This window comes from Xenopus tropicalis, chromosome 1 (assembly GCF_000004195.4).
Source record: "Xenopus tropicalis strain Nigerian chromosome 1, UCB_Xtro_10.0, whole genome shotgun sequence".
Taxonomy (NCBI): domain Eukaryota; kingdom Metazoa; phylum Chordata; class Amphibia; order Anura; family Pipidae; genus Xenopus; species Xenopus tropicalis.
Genome location: NC_030677.2, coordinates 21,358,538 through 21,371,538, shown reverse-complemented (window position 1 = coordinate 21,371,538; position 13,001 = coordinate 21,358,538). Strand labels below are relative to the sequence as shown.

At 39.8% G+C, this 13,001-nt stretch overlaps 1 protein-coding gene across 1 annotated transcript in view; it reads left to right on the top strand.

Moving 5' to 3' along the window:
* poln (polymerase (DNA directed) nu) overlaps window positions 1-13,001 on the top strand; it is a 56,078-nt gene that overhangs the window by 19,196 nt on the left and 23,881 nt on the right. The window contains exons 13-16 of the mRNA XM_018091000.2: window positions 1,541-1,598; window positions 2,567-2,644; window positions 5,257-5,371; window positions 10,827-10,909. Of these exons, the coding sequence (XP_017946489.2) occupies window positions 1,541-1,598; window positions 2,567-2,644; window positions 5,257-5,371; window positions 10,827-10,909 (334 nt within the window). The remainder of the gene's footprint in view (window positions 1-1,540; window positions 1,599-2,566; window positions 2,645-5,256; window positions 5,372-10,826; window positions 10,910-13,001) is intronic.

The following is a 13,001-nucleotide window of genomic DNA, read 5'->3' as shown; positions in this document are numbered from 1 at the left end:
CCAAAGGATCCAACACCAAAGGAAAAACAAAGCAATGTTGTATACGCAGTCCAGTGTAGCGAGGAGTGCACCGACCTTTACATTGGTGAGACAAAGCAACTGCTCTCCAAGCGAATGGCTCAGCATAGGAGGGCGAACACTACAGGCCAGGACTCTGCTGTATTTCTACACCTAAAAGACAAGGGACACTCCTTTGAAAATAGCAACGTCCAAATTTTGGACAAAGAAGACCGCTGGTTTGAAAGAGGTGTAAAAGAGGCCATTCATGTCAAAGTGGAGAAACCATCCCTTAACAGAGGCGGAGGACTTAGACACCATCTGTCTGCTACATACAATGCTGTTCTAACATCTGTACCCCGGCAGTTTCAGAACTCTTCACACATCCATTCATGCAACTCTAACAAGTAACACCTGCTTTGAAGAGTTGCATGATACTTTGGTAATCCTTTCAAAGTAACTCCACAGCATTCACACCTCTGTGAGTTTCAGATGTCACCTTTCTGAAGAGTTACAAAGTGCCATTGTGATTGGATTAGTGGAAGAGTATGTATGCTGAGGACTTCCCATACCAGTCAGTTGAACTGAAGAAGCTGCTCGGATGAGTAGTGAAACGTCTTCAATGATTACTTAACAAGTCCAGTTGCTTTAAATTTATTTATACTAGATATACCATGACCTGGATGAATGAAAATCTTCATAGACTTATTATCAAAGTATCCGGCAGTTAGAAAGCACAGCCCCTTACCTGAAATATAAATGGTGCCAAGGGGCTGTGTTGGCTTCCTGGTCCCCGCGGGTTGGGATGATTGTGCCATGCTGCACTAATGCGGCAACAACCAACAAGGCAGCAGTGATGTTACCACAGGCTACTGGCATATGTACATGCAGCATTTCAGGCCAACAAGGGTTTAATTATTATTTCACTCTTGGCTACATGATGATTTGTTGGTCATTTTGCCTAAGTTTATTCTGGTTGCAGACCAACATCATTTGCCCTTCTATTGGATAAGGGTACCTGCAGCCTGCCCAGACCTTCTGGCCTCTTATCTGCTATTGCTAACACTTTCTCCACTGTTGCCCCTCGGGACGTGACCGCCTAAGTCTTGCAAGCTGCACAGTACCTCAGGGTGCTATAGGTAAAAAGAACACAGAAAAGGGTTTGAAAGAAGTAGATGAGAATCCACATACTGTTGTTGATAGGTGGCAGGCAAGGAGATCAGCCTAGTGTCGGGCAGGGTTGTACCTACCATGTACAGACAATAAATATGGATGATTTTCTGGTTAAAAAGGTTGCAGACAGTAAGTGCCTCACTTAATATGTGTGAACATGATTCATGGTGTCTAAGATGCACAAAAGCATGTATAAAACAAACAAAATTGTTGTTATTAAAATACATGTAATTAGACATATAAGGATTGATGTGGCAAATAATATATAAACATGGTCAGAATATGATAGCACCCCCCCCTATAATTGCTTATAATGTGCCTTTAATCTCATGACAGCTTTTTTGTGTAATCTCATACTTGTGTCTTGCAGAACATCCAGGGCATTCCAAAGCTGGCAGTTCAGATAGCAAAGCCGCAGTATATACAAGGTCAGAATCATAACGTTTATTTATGATACACATAAAAACCAAGAAGCTGCAGAACTCACCAAACTTTACAGCTGAATACAAGGAGATGCTCATTAGTGGGCTGAGGTGCTGGCCAGTCAGTGATGGGTGGCTTTAATCACGTATGGTCTGCATACCTTTTTCTTGTCATAATGGTTGAGTCACAAATGCGGAGCTTGATTTATTATATGGCCAGGCAAACACAATATGGGAACTTGGCAATAGCTGAGATTTAATGAACTGTAACAGTGTGCCTATTAACAATGTCCTACCTATCATTTGGGTATTAAATCCACTGGCTTATTCTCTCAGTTCATGGGCCGAGCAGTAAAGTATTTAGGTATACACATTTATTATAATAACTACTGGGGTAATATAGAGGCAGCAGACCCTGCCAAGGGGACTGGGGGCCCAGACCATATGCAAAACTATATTTAACAGAAAAGAATATAGTGAACTTTGGAGGCACAGATCTTTAATGCTAAAGAGTTGTGTTGGCCATGGACTGGGCAGCGACGACAGCAGGGGACGGCAGGTGGGGATCAGGTTTGGGTTGGCAGTGCCCACGAGTGCCGGAGCCCACCGGGTTTTTTTCCCAGTGTCCTGCTGGCCCAGTCTGACCCTGGTTATAAGGTGTAACATTTGACCAAACATGTAGAATCTTTAGGCTACAATAATAGCACATGGGCCCTTTAAGACATTATCATTGCGGCATAAAAATGCCTGTGCTTGATTCATAAAAAGGTTTTTAGACGATTTTTCTTGGGTGTGCCAGTAACTTATTGGGATACGTTATATAATATATTATGGTAAAGTGGAGATAGACATCTCCTATGCAGAGTGAATAAAGGCTGGACCGGTATAGCTGCACAGGGAGCAAGCTAACTCCTTCATAATGAGAATGTTATTGCAGCCATATTTCTTTTCAGCACGTGCAATCTGTATTGCAGGCAAAGACAAAGAAATGATCACCATTAATCCAAGGGCTATGTTTATAGCTGCCAAAGGCTTCACTTTCCTAGCAGCAGGTAGGTTCTATTAACTGGATTTATGTCTCCAGTTGCGCCTGATAATTGCTTTAGCTGCTTTGTTACCGTATAATCTTATTTATGCAGCATAAAATTATTTATAAAAGAGCAATGATTTAGTCAGGGTACAACTGGGTGGTTTGTAAATATGAGTCTTTTATGGCCATATCAGTTGGTTTAATCTTTTATAATCTATTATATATGTGCAATATATTACACAGAGTCCCTGCCCCAATGAGCTTACGATTAAATTACTTTATGCTTATTTTTCTACTGCAGGTGTGGGATCCGTAATCCAGGAAGTTTCGAATTATGGAAAGGCCATCTCCTATAGAGATCATATAATTAACCATATAGTTGAAATCCTATTGGGTTTATTTAATGTTTAAATGTTGTTTTAGTAGAGGGCATAAAGCTTCAAATTATGAAAAAAACCCTTATCCGGAAAACCCCCAGATCCCAAGGATTCTGGATAACAGGCCCCATACCTGTACTCTCCTTGTGTGACAAATAGCTTTATACTGTAAAATTATAATGAAACTCAATTTTTAACTACGTACATGGGGAAAAGTGATAGGTATAGACTTAAAACTAATGAAACACAGTGTACAATAGCATCTCCTTGTTTAGTCAACCCATGGGTATTGAACTTGCACATGGATCAACGGGATAGCCACTGACCCAATAAACCAGTACCAGTATTTTACTGGCCCCTATAGAAACAAACATCAGTTGCTCAGTGAGGTTCAGTGCATGTTTATTCTATCAGTAGAATTAGTGAGTTGTATATGCTGTACACAATTTTTTTTTCAACTATATAACTCCTTATTTTTGTTCAAATTCTGAATTTTTCCGTTCATATTAGTTCACATTGTAATCTAAGTTCAACATGGACAAAAACAACAGCAATTTATAATAAAGGTATTCATAAATGTGTCCACAAGAGGGAGACATCTTCCTGTACCTTGTTAATCTTATTGTAACAGAAAGCCAACCTGTGTTCAGGGCCCCCTTAGCTCATTAAATGAGTATATCTATAAGAAAATATTCATGTATCAGTTATTCAGTCATAGTTCCAAGAATATCAAGGGCAGCAAATAGATATTCATTCCAAATCTCACCCTAACTGACCTTCATCCTGGGATTTCAGATGTAGCTAGGAATGGACTTTTTACTATTCTTTCCCTAACTGGCCTTCAGGCTGAGCACCTCTGACATCAATGATGGTGATGATGTTTCAAACCCCTCCAGAGGGACAGCCCCACAGTTTGGGTACCATTGCTTTATACAGTAGTTAAAATCTGAAGATTGTAAACTTTCAGTATGTTATAGAAAGTCCCATTCCTAGCAACTTTGCAACTGGTCTTCACTATTTATTTTTTTTATAGTTTTTGACAAAAAAAAAATCTAATTTTAGGGCCAAAAGATCCGTGTAATCTTAAGGACGAAAGATCCGTGTAATGTTAGGGACGAAAGATCCATGTAATGTTGGGGACAAAAGATTCGTGTAATATTGGGGACGAAAGATCCGTGTAATGTTGGGGACGAAAGATCCGTGTAATGTTAGGGACGAAAGATCCGTGTAATGTTGGGGACGAAAGATTCGTGTAATGTTAGGGACGAAAGATCCGTGTAATGTTGGGGACGAAAGATCCGTGTAATGTTAGGGACGAAAGATCCGTGTAATGTTGGGGACGAAAGATCCGTGTAATGTTGGGGACGAAAGATCCGTGTAATGTTGGGGACGAAAGATCCGTGTAATGTTGGGGACGAAAGATCCGTGTAATGTTGGGGACGAAAGATCCGTGTAATGTTGGGGACGAAAGATCCGTGTAATGTTGGGGACGAAAGATCCGTGTAATGTTAGGGACGAAAGATCCGTGTAATGTTAGGGACAAAAGATCCGTGTAATGTTAGGGACGAAAGATCCGTGTAATGTTGGGGACGAAAGATCCATGTAATGTTGGGGACGAAAGATCCGTGTAATGTTGGGGACGAAAGATCCGTGTAATGTTAGGGACGAAATGTCCGTGTAATGTTGGGGACGAAAGATCCGTGTAATGTTAGGGACGAAAGATCCGTGTAATGTTAGGGACGAAAGATCCGTGTAATGTTAAGAAAGTATGGTTTCAACTGGTTGGTTGCTATGGGTTATTGCCCAGGTGCAAATGTGCTATTATTGACCCTGAGTGTGCATAATGCATGGTTAGAAAACAGACCAGTATCCCTAAAGGTGTATGCAGCAGTTCCAGCAAACTGTCAGGTTCACTTCGGAGCGACACCGATCTTTTTTCCAGTCAGGTATGGCCTGTCCTTCCTTGGCTTCCTATAAATACTAGTCCTTTACATTATCTGCCACTGAGATGGCCCAAAGTGGATTCAGTGGCAGTTTTACTGAGCAGTCCCCTAACGCCCTAGCTGTCTGCATTCAAGCCGGAGCAACATTGCTATTAGCACAGCCACAAATGGAAAATATACCTTGCCTATGCACTTTTTTTAAAATTGGTTCCTCTGACAATTTGTACATTGCTTGTATTGTGGCAAATGAAATATCTACATATTTTTTATGAAAGTTAAGAAATGCTAGCCATGTTTTCTATCTCCCACTTCAGACTTTTCACAGATAGAACTTCGCTTAATGGCACACTTTTCTTCTGATCCCGAACTCCTGAAATTGTTTGAAAAGCCAGAATCAATGGATGTTTTTACAAAACTGGCATCACAGTGGTACGTACTGATATCTAATGTGAATTAAGGTGTAAAGTGGTTCAGAATTATTTAAGAAATCATAAAAAGGTAAGTGATGATTGACATGTGGAAAAAGGAAACTTCCATGTGGTAATGGCACCCAGTAGACACCACTTTAGACAGAATATATTCAAGTCATACTTCTAGATCACTGGCCACATCCATAGCTTGCTGCACACCTCTTAAAATTATCATTAGACACATGTGAAAAATTATTTTAATGCAATGTATTTGGTTCAGTACAAATTGGTTTTATAGCCAGTGTGTTTTCTTGCTGTACAACCGCCTGAATTGTAATCTTTGATATGCCCCTTGTCAGACTGGCACTACCCTGAGAGACCCTAGCCGGGTCACTTTTGCTAAGTGAGGTGAGGGGGGTGTTTACTAAGCGGGGATAATTTTTTAGCATAGTATTATTTAGCAAAGCTTCTGCATAGTAGAAAGGAGCTTCCCATACAAGGTCAGGCAATGCATATGCTATTGCACAGCTAAAAATGCTTTAATCGCAATGTTTCCCCATTGCCACCGTTGCATTTTGGCAAAATTTTGCTGTTTTGTGAATTTTTCCAAGGCATGGTGAATTTGTTAGGGAAGTTTGCTCATCACTAGTCTTGGTCATCACTCTGTTACCTGGTTTCTACATTCTTACAGCCTATGTATTGCACTACAGGCAAGGGATCCATTATCTGGAAACCTGTTATCTGGAAAGCTCCAAATTATGAGAAGGCCATCTCCCATACACTACATTTTAAGCAAATAAATCAAATTTGTAAAAATGATTTTACTGTGAGTTCACCAAGCAAGCAGGTCTTTTCCTGATATCCCCACCTACGGGTGGGCGATATCGGGCTAATTCGGTCATTTGGCCCTGGGGCAAAACGTTCAAATTGGGGAACGTTCGGGGACGAGAAAAGGGAATCTTTTAACCATTAATTAAACCCATTAATGGTTAAATGATTCCCTTTTCTATGTAATAATAAAACAGTACCTGTACTTGATCCCAACTAAGATATAATTACCCCTTATTGGGGACAGAACAGTCCTATTGGGTTTATTTCATGTTTAAATGATTCCCTTTTCTCTGTAATAATAAAACAGTACCTGTACTTGATCCCAACTAAGATATAATTACCCCTTATTGGGGCAGAACAGTCCTATTGGGTTTATTTAATGGTTAAATGATTCCCTTTTCTCTGTAATAATAAAACAGTACCTGTACTTGATCCCAACTAAGATATAATTACCCCTTATTGGGGGCAGAACAGCCCTATTGGGTTTATTTCATGGTTAAATGATTCCCTTTTCTCTGTAATAATAAAACAGTACCTGTACTTGATCCCAACTAAGATATAATTACCCCTTATTGGGGGCAGAACAGCCCTATTGGGTTTATTTAATGGTTAAATGATTCCCTTTTCTCTGTAATAATAAAACAGTACCTGTACTTGATCCCAACTAAGATATAATTACTCCTTATTGGAGCCAAAACAATCCTATTGGGTTTATTTAATGTTTAAATGATTTTGTTAGTACACTTAAAGTATGGAAATCCAAATTATGGAAAGACCTGTTATCTGGAAGACCCCAGGTCCCATGCTTTCTGGATAACAGGTCCCATCCCTGTATTAAAATTAATGAACGGAACAGTATATTAACTTCTCAAAATTCTAAATTAGCAACATTGAGCTGGACGTGTATTTTACTGTATGTTCTTTAGTCAGGAACCTAAAAGAGTTATGTGGCTCAGATGATTCTTTCTATCTTTTGCCTTTTTCATTAGCCAAAAAAAACCCTGACCAGATGGCATTAAGCTTCAGGAAAATTGGCTTTTTCATGTTGTGATCTACGATTAAGCAGTATGTCATTTTACTTGGACGGAAATGGTCTTCGGCCCCCTGAACCTTATTTGGCTGCTCACTCCGTATTTGTCCTACTGTTGGGCCATTTTGTTTTGTGTGTGCTGTCCAGGTATCAGCAGCCTGCTCTGTGCCAGAAACAACTGAACTTCAATAAATATGAAAGAGGTTTTTTGGGATTATTGTATCCCGTTCCCTGTAGCTGAATGCTGCCTGATATGTCAAGCAGTAAATTGTTGATTACAAAAGTAATCTCTGAAAGTTATCAGAAGAAATGCCAGGCCGTAAGGTTTGCCGATACGGGAAGCATCTGATGTACGGGAAAGGAGCTTTACACTTTATTAAATATTGGGCCAGATTCAATTCAGTGAGATAAAGGTTTATCATGTGAAAACTCATGGAAGAGATTCAATTTGAGATGCAACCCAATTCAGAAAAACCTATCTCAAAGTTTATCATGTGAAAACTCTAATGAAGTCTATGTGGAAAAACACTGGAACTGAATTTGGAGGAAACCTTTTTCTCCTCGACTTGAATCTCGTCCATAAGCTTTCCTGTGATTAACCATGACATAACTTTTTCTCACTGAATTGAATCTGGCCCATTATCTGAAAATAATATGTACTTGCAGTAGTTTGCTACCTGGCCATCATTTATATCCTGTAAGCCAGGGGTGGCCAAGATGCAGATCACGGTCCACCAGTCGATCCTCCATGGATTTCTGGTGGACCATGACAAAGCCGGGGGACGGGGAAGTGCAGCGTGAATGCGTACGTATGCTGTGCCGCGTAAATATGCTGCGTCTTGGGGGAGGAGTCATCAGTCGATCGCCGATGGAAATAGTCTGGCCACCCCTGCTGTAAGCCATTTGCTACTACCAAAATTCTTTTAGACCATTACTAACACAAATGCAATGTTGGCAATTAAAGGGCACCTATCTTCCTAAAATTTCTTCTCACGCCAGAGGTGCAGGCTAATAGTATTTCTTTTAAAAAATAGCCCCCTAAAGTGCTAGGCTGCCCACACCAAGAGAGACCGCTTCCAGTTCAGGCAGCCACGTTGTGGCATTTGCATGCGCATAACTCACTCATTATCTGCATGCATGTGATGTAGGCCGGTAAGTCACATCCACCGCTTTTACTTCACGTGCATGTACTGTATGCCAAATAACATGGCCGTCTGCACCGGTATCTCCTTCCCGCCGCGGGCAGCCTAGTGCCGGCAGGGACTGATTTAAAAAAAAAAAAAAATGATTGTTTCCACCAATCAGGCTCTATTGCCCGAAGACATTAGTGGAATAAGTGGAATCATCCAATGCTTTTCTCCTGTGTGCAACTACTATTGCGACCTGACTCATGACCTGAAGCATGTAAAGTTGCATTATCTTTACTGCGCATGTTCCTGCTGTGAGATTGCTGTGAATAGAACATTAAGGGGACATTAACTAACATTTGATTTTTTATATTCTTCATGATTCTTATTTTTTTTTTGTTAGCAAAAATATGTTTTTTTCTGCAATTATTATGTAACAAAACTGCAATGAATCTAAAAGTAAAAATACACCATCTAAAAGCTGTCTAGGTTATATAGACATCAATGGCAGGTGTCCTTTTTACAACTGGAAGTGGTTTAAGTGGTTTTCCAGGATGCTTTCATTTGTGCATTTTTAGCGTTTTTTAACGTTTCTCCCACACCTTTTTCTATTCGTGCTTTTTTAGTTCAGATATTTTAATAGTGGAAATGAGTTTAGATTTGGTTTCAAGGACCTCTAAAACCACAAAAATTAAAATGTTGGTAAATGGGCCTCCCCGTGGCATGAGATGGCGCCTCCCAACTCTGTTCAGGGCCGGAACTAGGGGTAGGCAGAAAAGGCAGCTGCCTAGGGCGCAACGATTGAGGGGCGCCAGGCAGGAGCCTCTCCTGCCTACCCCTAGTGCTACTTTGTCATTGCCTCCGCCGCTTGTCATTAGCGGTGGAGGCAATGACCGATCGAATCGCACCTCCCCCCCTGCCCCTCCTCCTGTGCTTTGGCGCGCATGCGCCGTTTGGGGGGGGCGGGGAGGTGGGTGGAGTTGGCCGACCGGGTTGCCTAGGACGCCCGGTCGGCTTGGCCCGCCCCTGACTCTGTTGCTCTGCTTTTAAGAAACAGATACAGCAAATAGGGCACTATTGGGGGTCTGCAGTTCGGGAAAGGGGCAGGAGGTCCCTCGAGGGAGTCTAGGGTTTTAAAATGAATACATTTTTGTTTTATTTATAGCAATATTTTTTTAGTTAAATAAACAAGGGCTAACTCTGCCTCCAGTGGACAGATGACCACATGTAAGCATAAAGCATGCAGCATGTAAGGAAATAGAGGAAAAAAAGATTGAGTTTGAGAGGTCTTGGGGAATATTATTTTACCCAAAGGCAATAGGAAAACTTACTAAGTAGTCGGAAAAGACCATTATAGATTACAAACGTTTTCAAATAAAATTATTATAAAATATATATAATAGATAAGATCAAATTCACAAATGAAGGTTCCATGCAGTGCGTTACATGCAAGAGTGGGAGTCAGAGGCCATTCACTGAAATTGATAGACAGTTAAGAGACATAAGGGACCCCAAATTTTGCATTCATCAGCTTTCAGTGGGTGGAGAGGGAGAGGTTCCAAATGCCTGTTCAATGGTCTTTTTGATCTAATATTTCATAAAGGCAGATAATTTTGATCCATTCTGAGCAGTACATTTTCTCTGCTGCAAAAAATGTGATGCAGAGACCAACAAACAACTAAATTTCAGTATTAACCTAGAAGTCTGGAAATAAACAATAATCAGGGAGAATAAATGAATTCAAGGCAAACAGTCAGACCAAGTCCAGGCATTAGAAGGTGGACATACAAGCAAGTCCAATAAAAAGCCAAACCTAGGAAGGATTAACTAAGGGCAGACAGTTAGTCAAAGCAATAACTAGGCTTATATGGAAAAGAGACTTGGGCAATGCCTGCATAGGCACCCTATACACACTGAACTCTAAATTGGAGCCGCTGCATAAAAACAGTTTTAAACCTATAATAACTCACATGAGTCCTGGCCTGTATTACAATTCATGCACCTACACGGACAAACCATAAATGAAACACCAGTCAGCAGGAAAGGGGTTCAGCAGTGAGTAAATGAGGGGCCATTAGTTATGGGGAAATAGTGGCCTTGCAACAAGGGATTCAAGCTTATGGCCAATACATGGAGAAAGATCAGAAAAAGAACAATATCTCATGAGAAGCTCTTGAGCAAATTGTAAATGAATTATTCAGTGTATGCAAGCTTTCAGCGTCGCCGGCACCATTTATTCCTTACCATTTACAAGTAATAACAAATTGCATAAACCCTGCTTTCACAGGAAAAAAAATATTTAGCAATGTTACAAAGATCAGCAGTGGGTAGTCACAAATATTTAGAAAAAAAATCATTCCTCTTATGAAAACAATACCACTCCATTTATTTTCAAAATTGCTAAGAAGTATGTTGTTCTGTTTAGTTTAGTTCTCTTTATTAAATATATGATAAAATATTTGATCTTTATTTTTTTGTTTTAACAGGAAAGATGTGGATCCTGAGAATGTAACGCAAGCAGACAGGGAACAAGCGAAACGCACAGTGTACTCGGTACTCTATGGAGCAGGTATCGGCTTCACTAAGACTTGAGAATGGGGGAATTATTTTTTGCCTTTATTAATATTTATTGTCTTAATTTATATAAAGCCTTGCTTGTGTTACTCAGCATGATTCAGCCAAAGTGAGTCCCTTCCTCGCAGAGCTCACTATGGGGGTTATGTAATGAAAGACACTCAAATTGCTGAGGAGCAGTAACCAATAACAACCAATCAGCAGGTAGAATTTACTGGTCACCTGCTTAAAAGAATTATTTAAAAGATCTTATTGGTTGCTATAGGTTACTGCAACTGGCCTAACAAAGGGGCATATTTATTATGCTGTGTAAAAGACGGCGAGAAAATTCACCACACATCGCCGTGTAAAAATGGCGTAAAAACGGCGTAAAATCGGAGTAATTGTTTTACGCCTTTTTTCTTCCACCGGAACTTATGGAAAATAACGGCGTAATATCTGGCGTTCTGATGGCGATCTTTTCCATTTATTTTACACAGCTTTTTACTCCGTTTTTTCGACGAATTAGTTTTTTACACAGCATAATAGATACGCCCCTTAGTGTCTTTTATTACATATGGGCATAAGAATCTTATCTTATTGGCTGGTGCCTGACCTTGGCATTCGAAAGTGGCATTTGGATCTCTCTTTCATGCAAATAGTAGACATTTTGAGACTCTCACTGCATGCCTTGTATTGTAAAGGGCTCTTTGACTCATTGTAGTCCTTTTGGCCCTAAGAATGATTAGGTTGAAGACACACGGAGCTACTTAGTAGCAGCTACTTGTCACGGTTACTAAATGCCAGAAAATCCCCTGCCATAGACAATACTGAGAATTGTCTCTGCTATAACACACATAGGGACAGTTATCAGTAAATGATCAGCATTATCTATTTTTGTATCCATGAGATAGGTGCTACTAGTAGCTCCGTGTGTCTTCACCCTAACTGGGATGGTTTTGCCATTTACCAATCTCTACAATTCCTATGCTCGGTTTCAGCAGGGAGTATTCTATCTACGACCTGCCTTGATGCGGTAGGTAATTGCTGATATAGGCTGGCATTGAGTAGATATGCAAGGCCAAACAGGTTCCACCCAGAGAGTGCCTTCTGGAACCCCAACAGTCCCACATACAGGACTAACACCACAATCACAGCTAGTGAGTTAAGTGAAAGTAACTGCTGAGTTCTTAGTGTAAAGAAACCCTTCCAATGCAAAGGCTGAAACCTCTTTTTGTTACCTGCTTCCTAGGCAAGAAGGGTTATAAAACTCTTTTTATTAGCCTTTAAAGGGGTGGTACACCTTTAAGATAATTTTTAGTATGTTATAGAATGGCTTGTTCTTATCAGTGTTTGAATTGCTCTTCATTTTTAATAATTTCATTGTTAAAATGGCAATTTTCTATTTAGGATTACCCAATGGCACATACTACTAAATGGTTTATTTAGATGAAGCAGGGTTTTACATATGAGCTGTTTATGCAATATATTTTATATAGAGACCTACATTGTTTGGGGGATAGTTTTCCTTTAATGCTTGATTTAATGCTTATGGTATATATGATCAACACACATATATATATAGTTGGATAGAATCCATGTGGAAAAAATAGCTCTGAAACTAAATTATGGTTAATACATGGTCTCCAAGGCGACTATGGAGGGTGAAAATTCCATGTTATTGCCTCTATTTTAATTGCATTTGCTGTTTAATGCTGACATTTCAGAAAAGCCACAGATAGAATCCTCCACTGCCTTATAGTGGTGACGTGGCTAATAAACCATGTTAAGGACCCTATTATTTTATTTTTATGACATCAGTTTTTTTGGATTTATGATCATAACTACCGGTTTGATTACAGTTCCAGAAATAGTAATAATTCCACACAAAAAATGTTAGAAAGCAACACTGCAGTATGGATTGGAGTTAAATTATACATGAGATGTAGTATTATATTTATTGATCTCGCAAGTAAATTCAGCTAAAATAGATTTATGGAAGGTATTGTTATGATGATTATTGAGCGCATGAAAGAGACATTGCGGCCCATAAAATAGAAGGGTTACATGGTAATTACAGTTATTAAGTTGAGAAATAGACTTGCTGA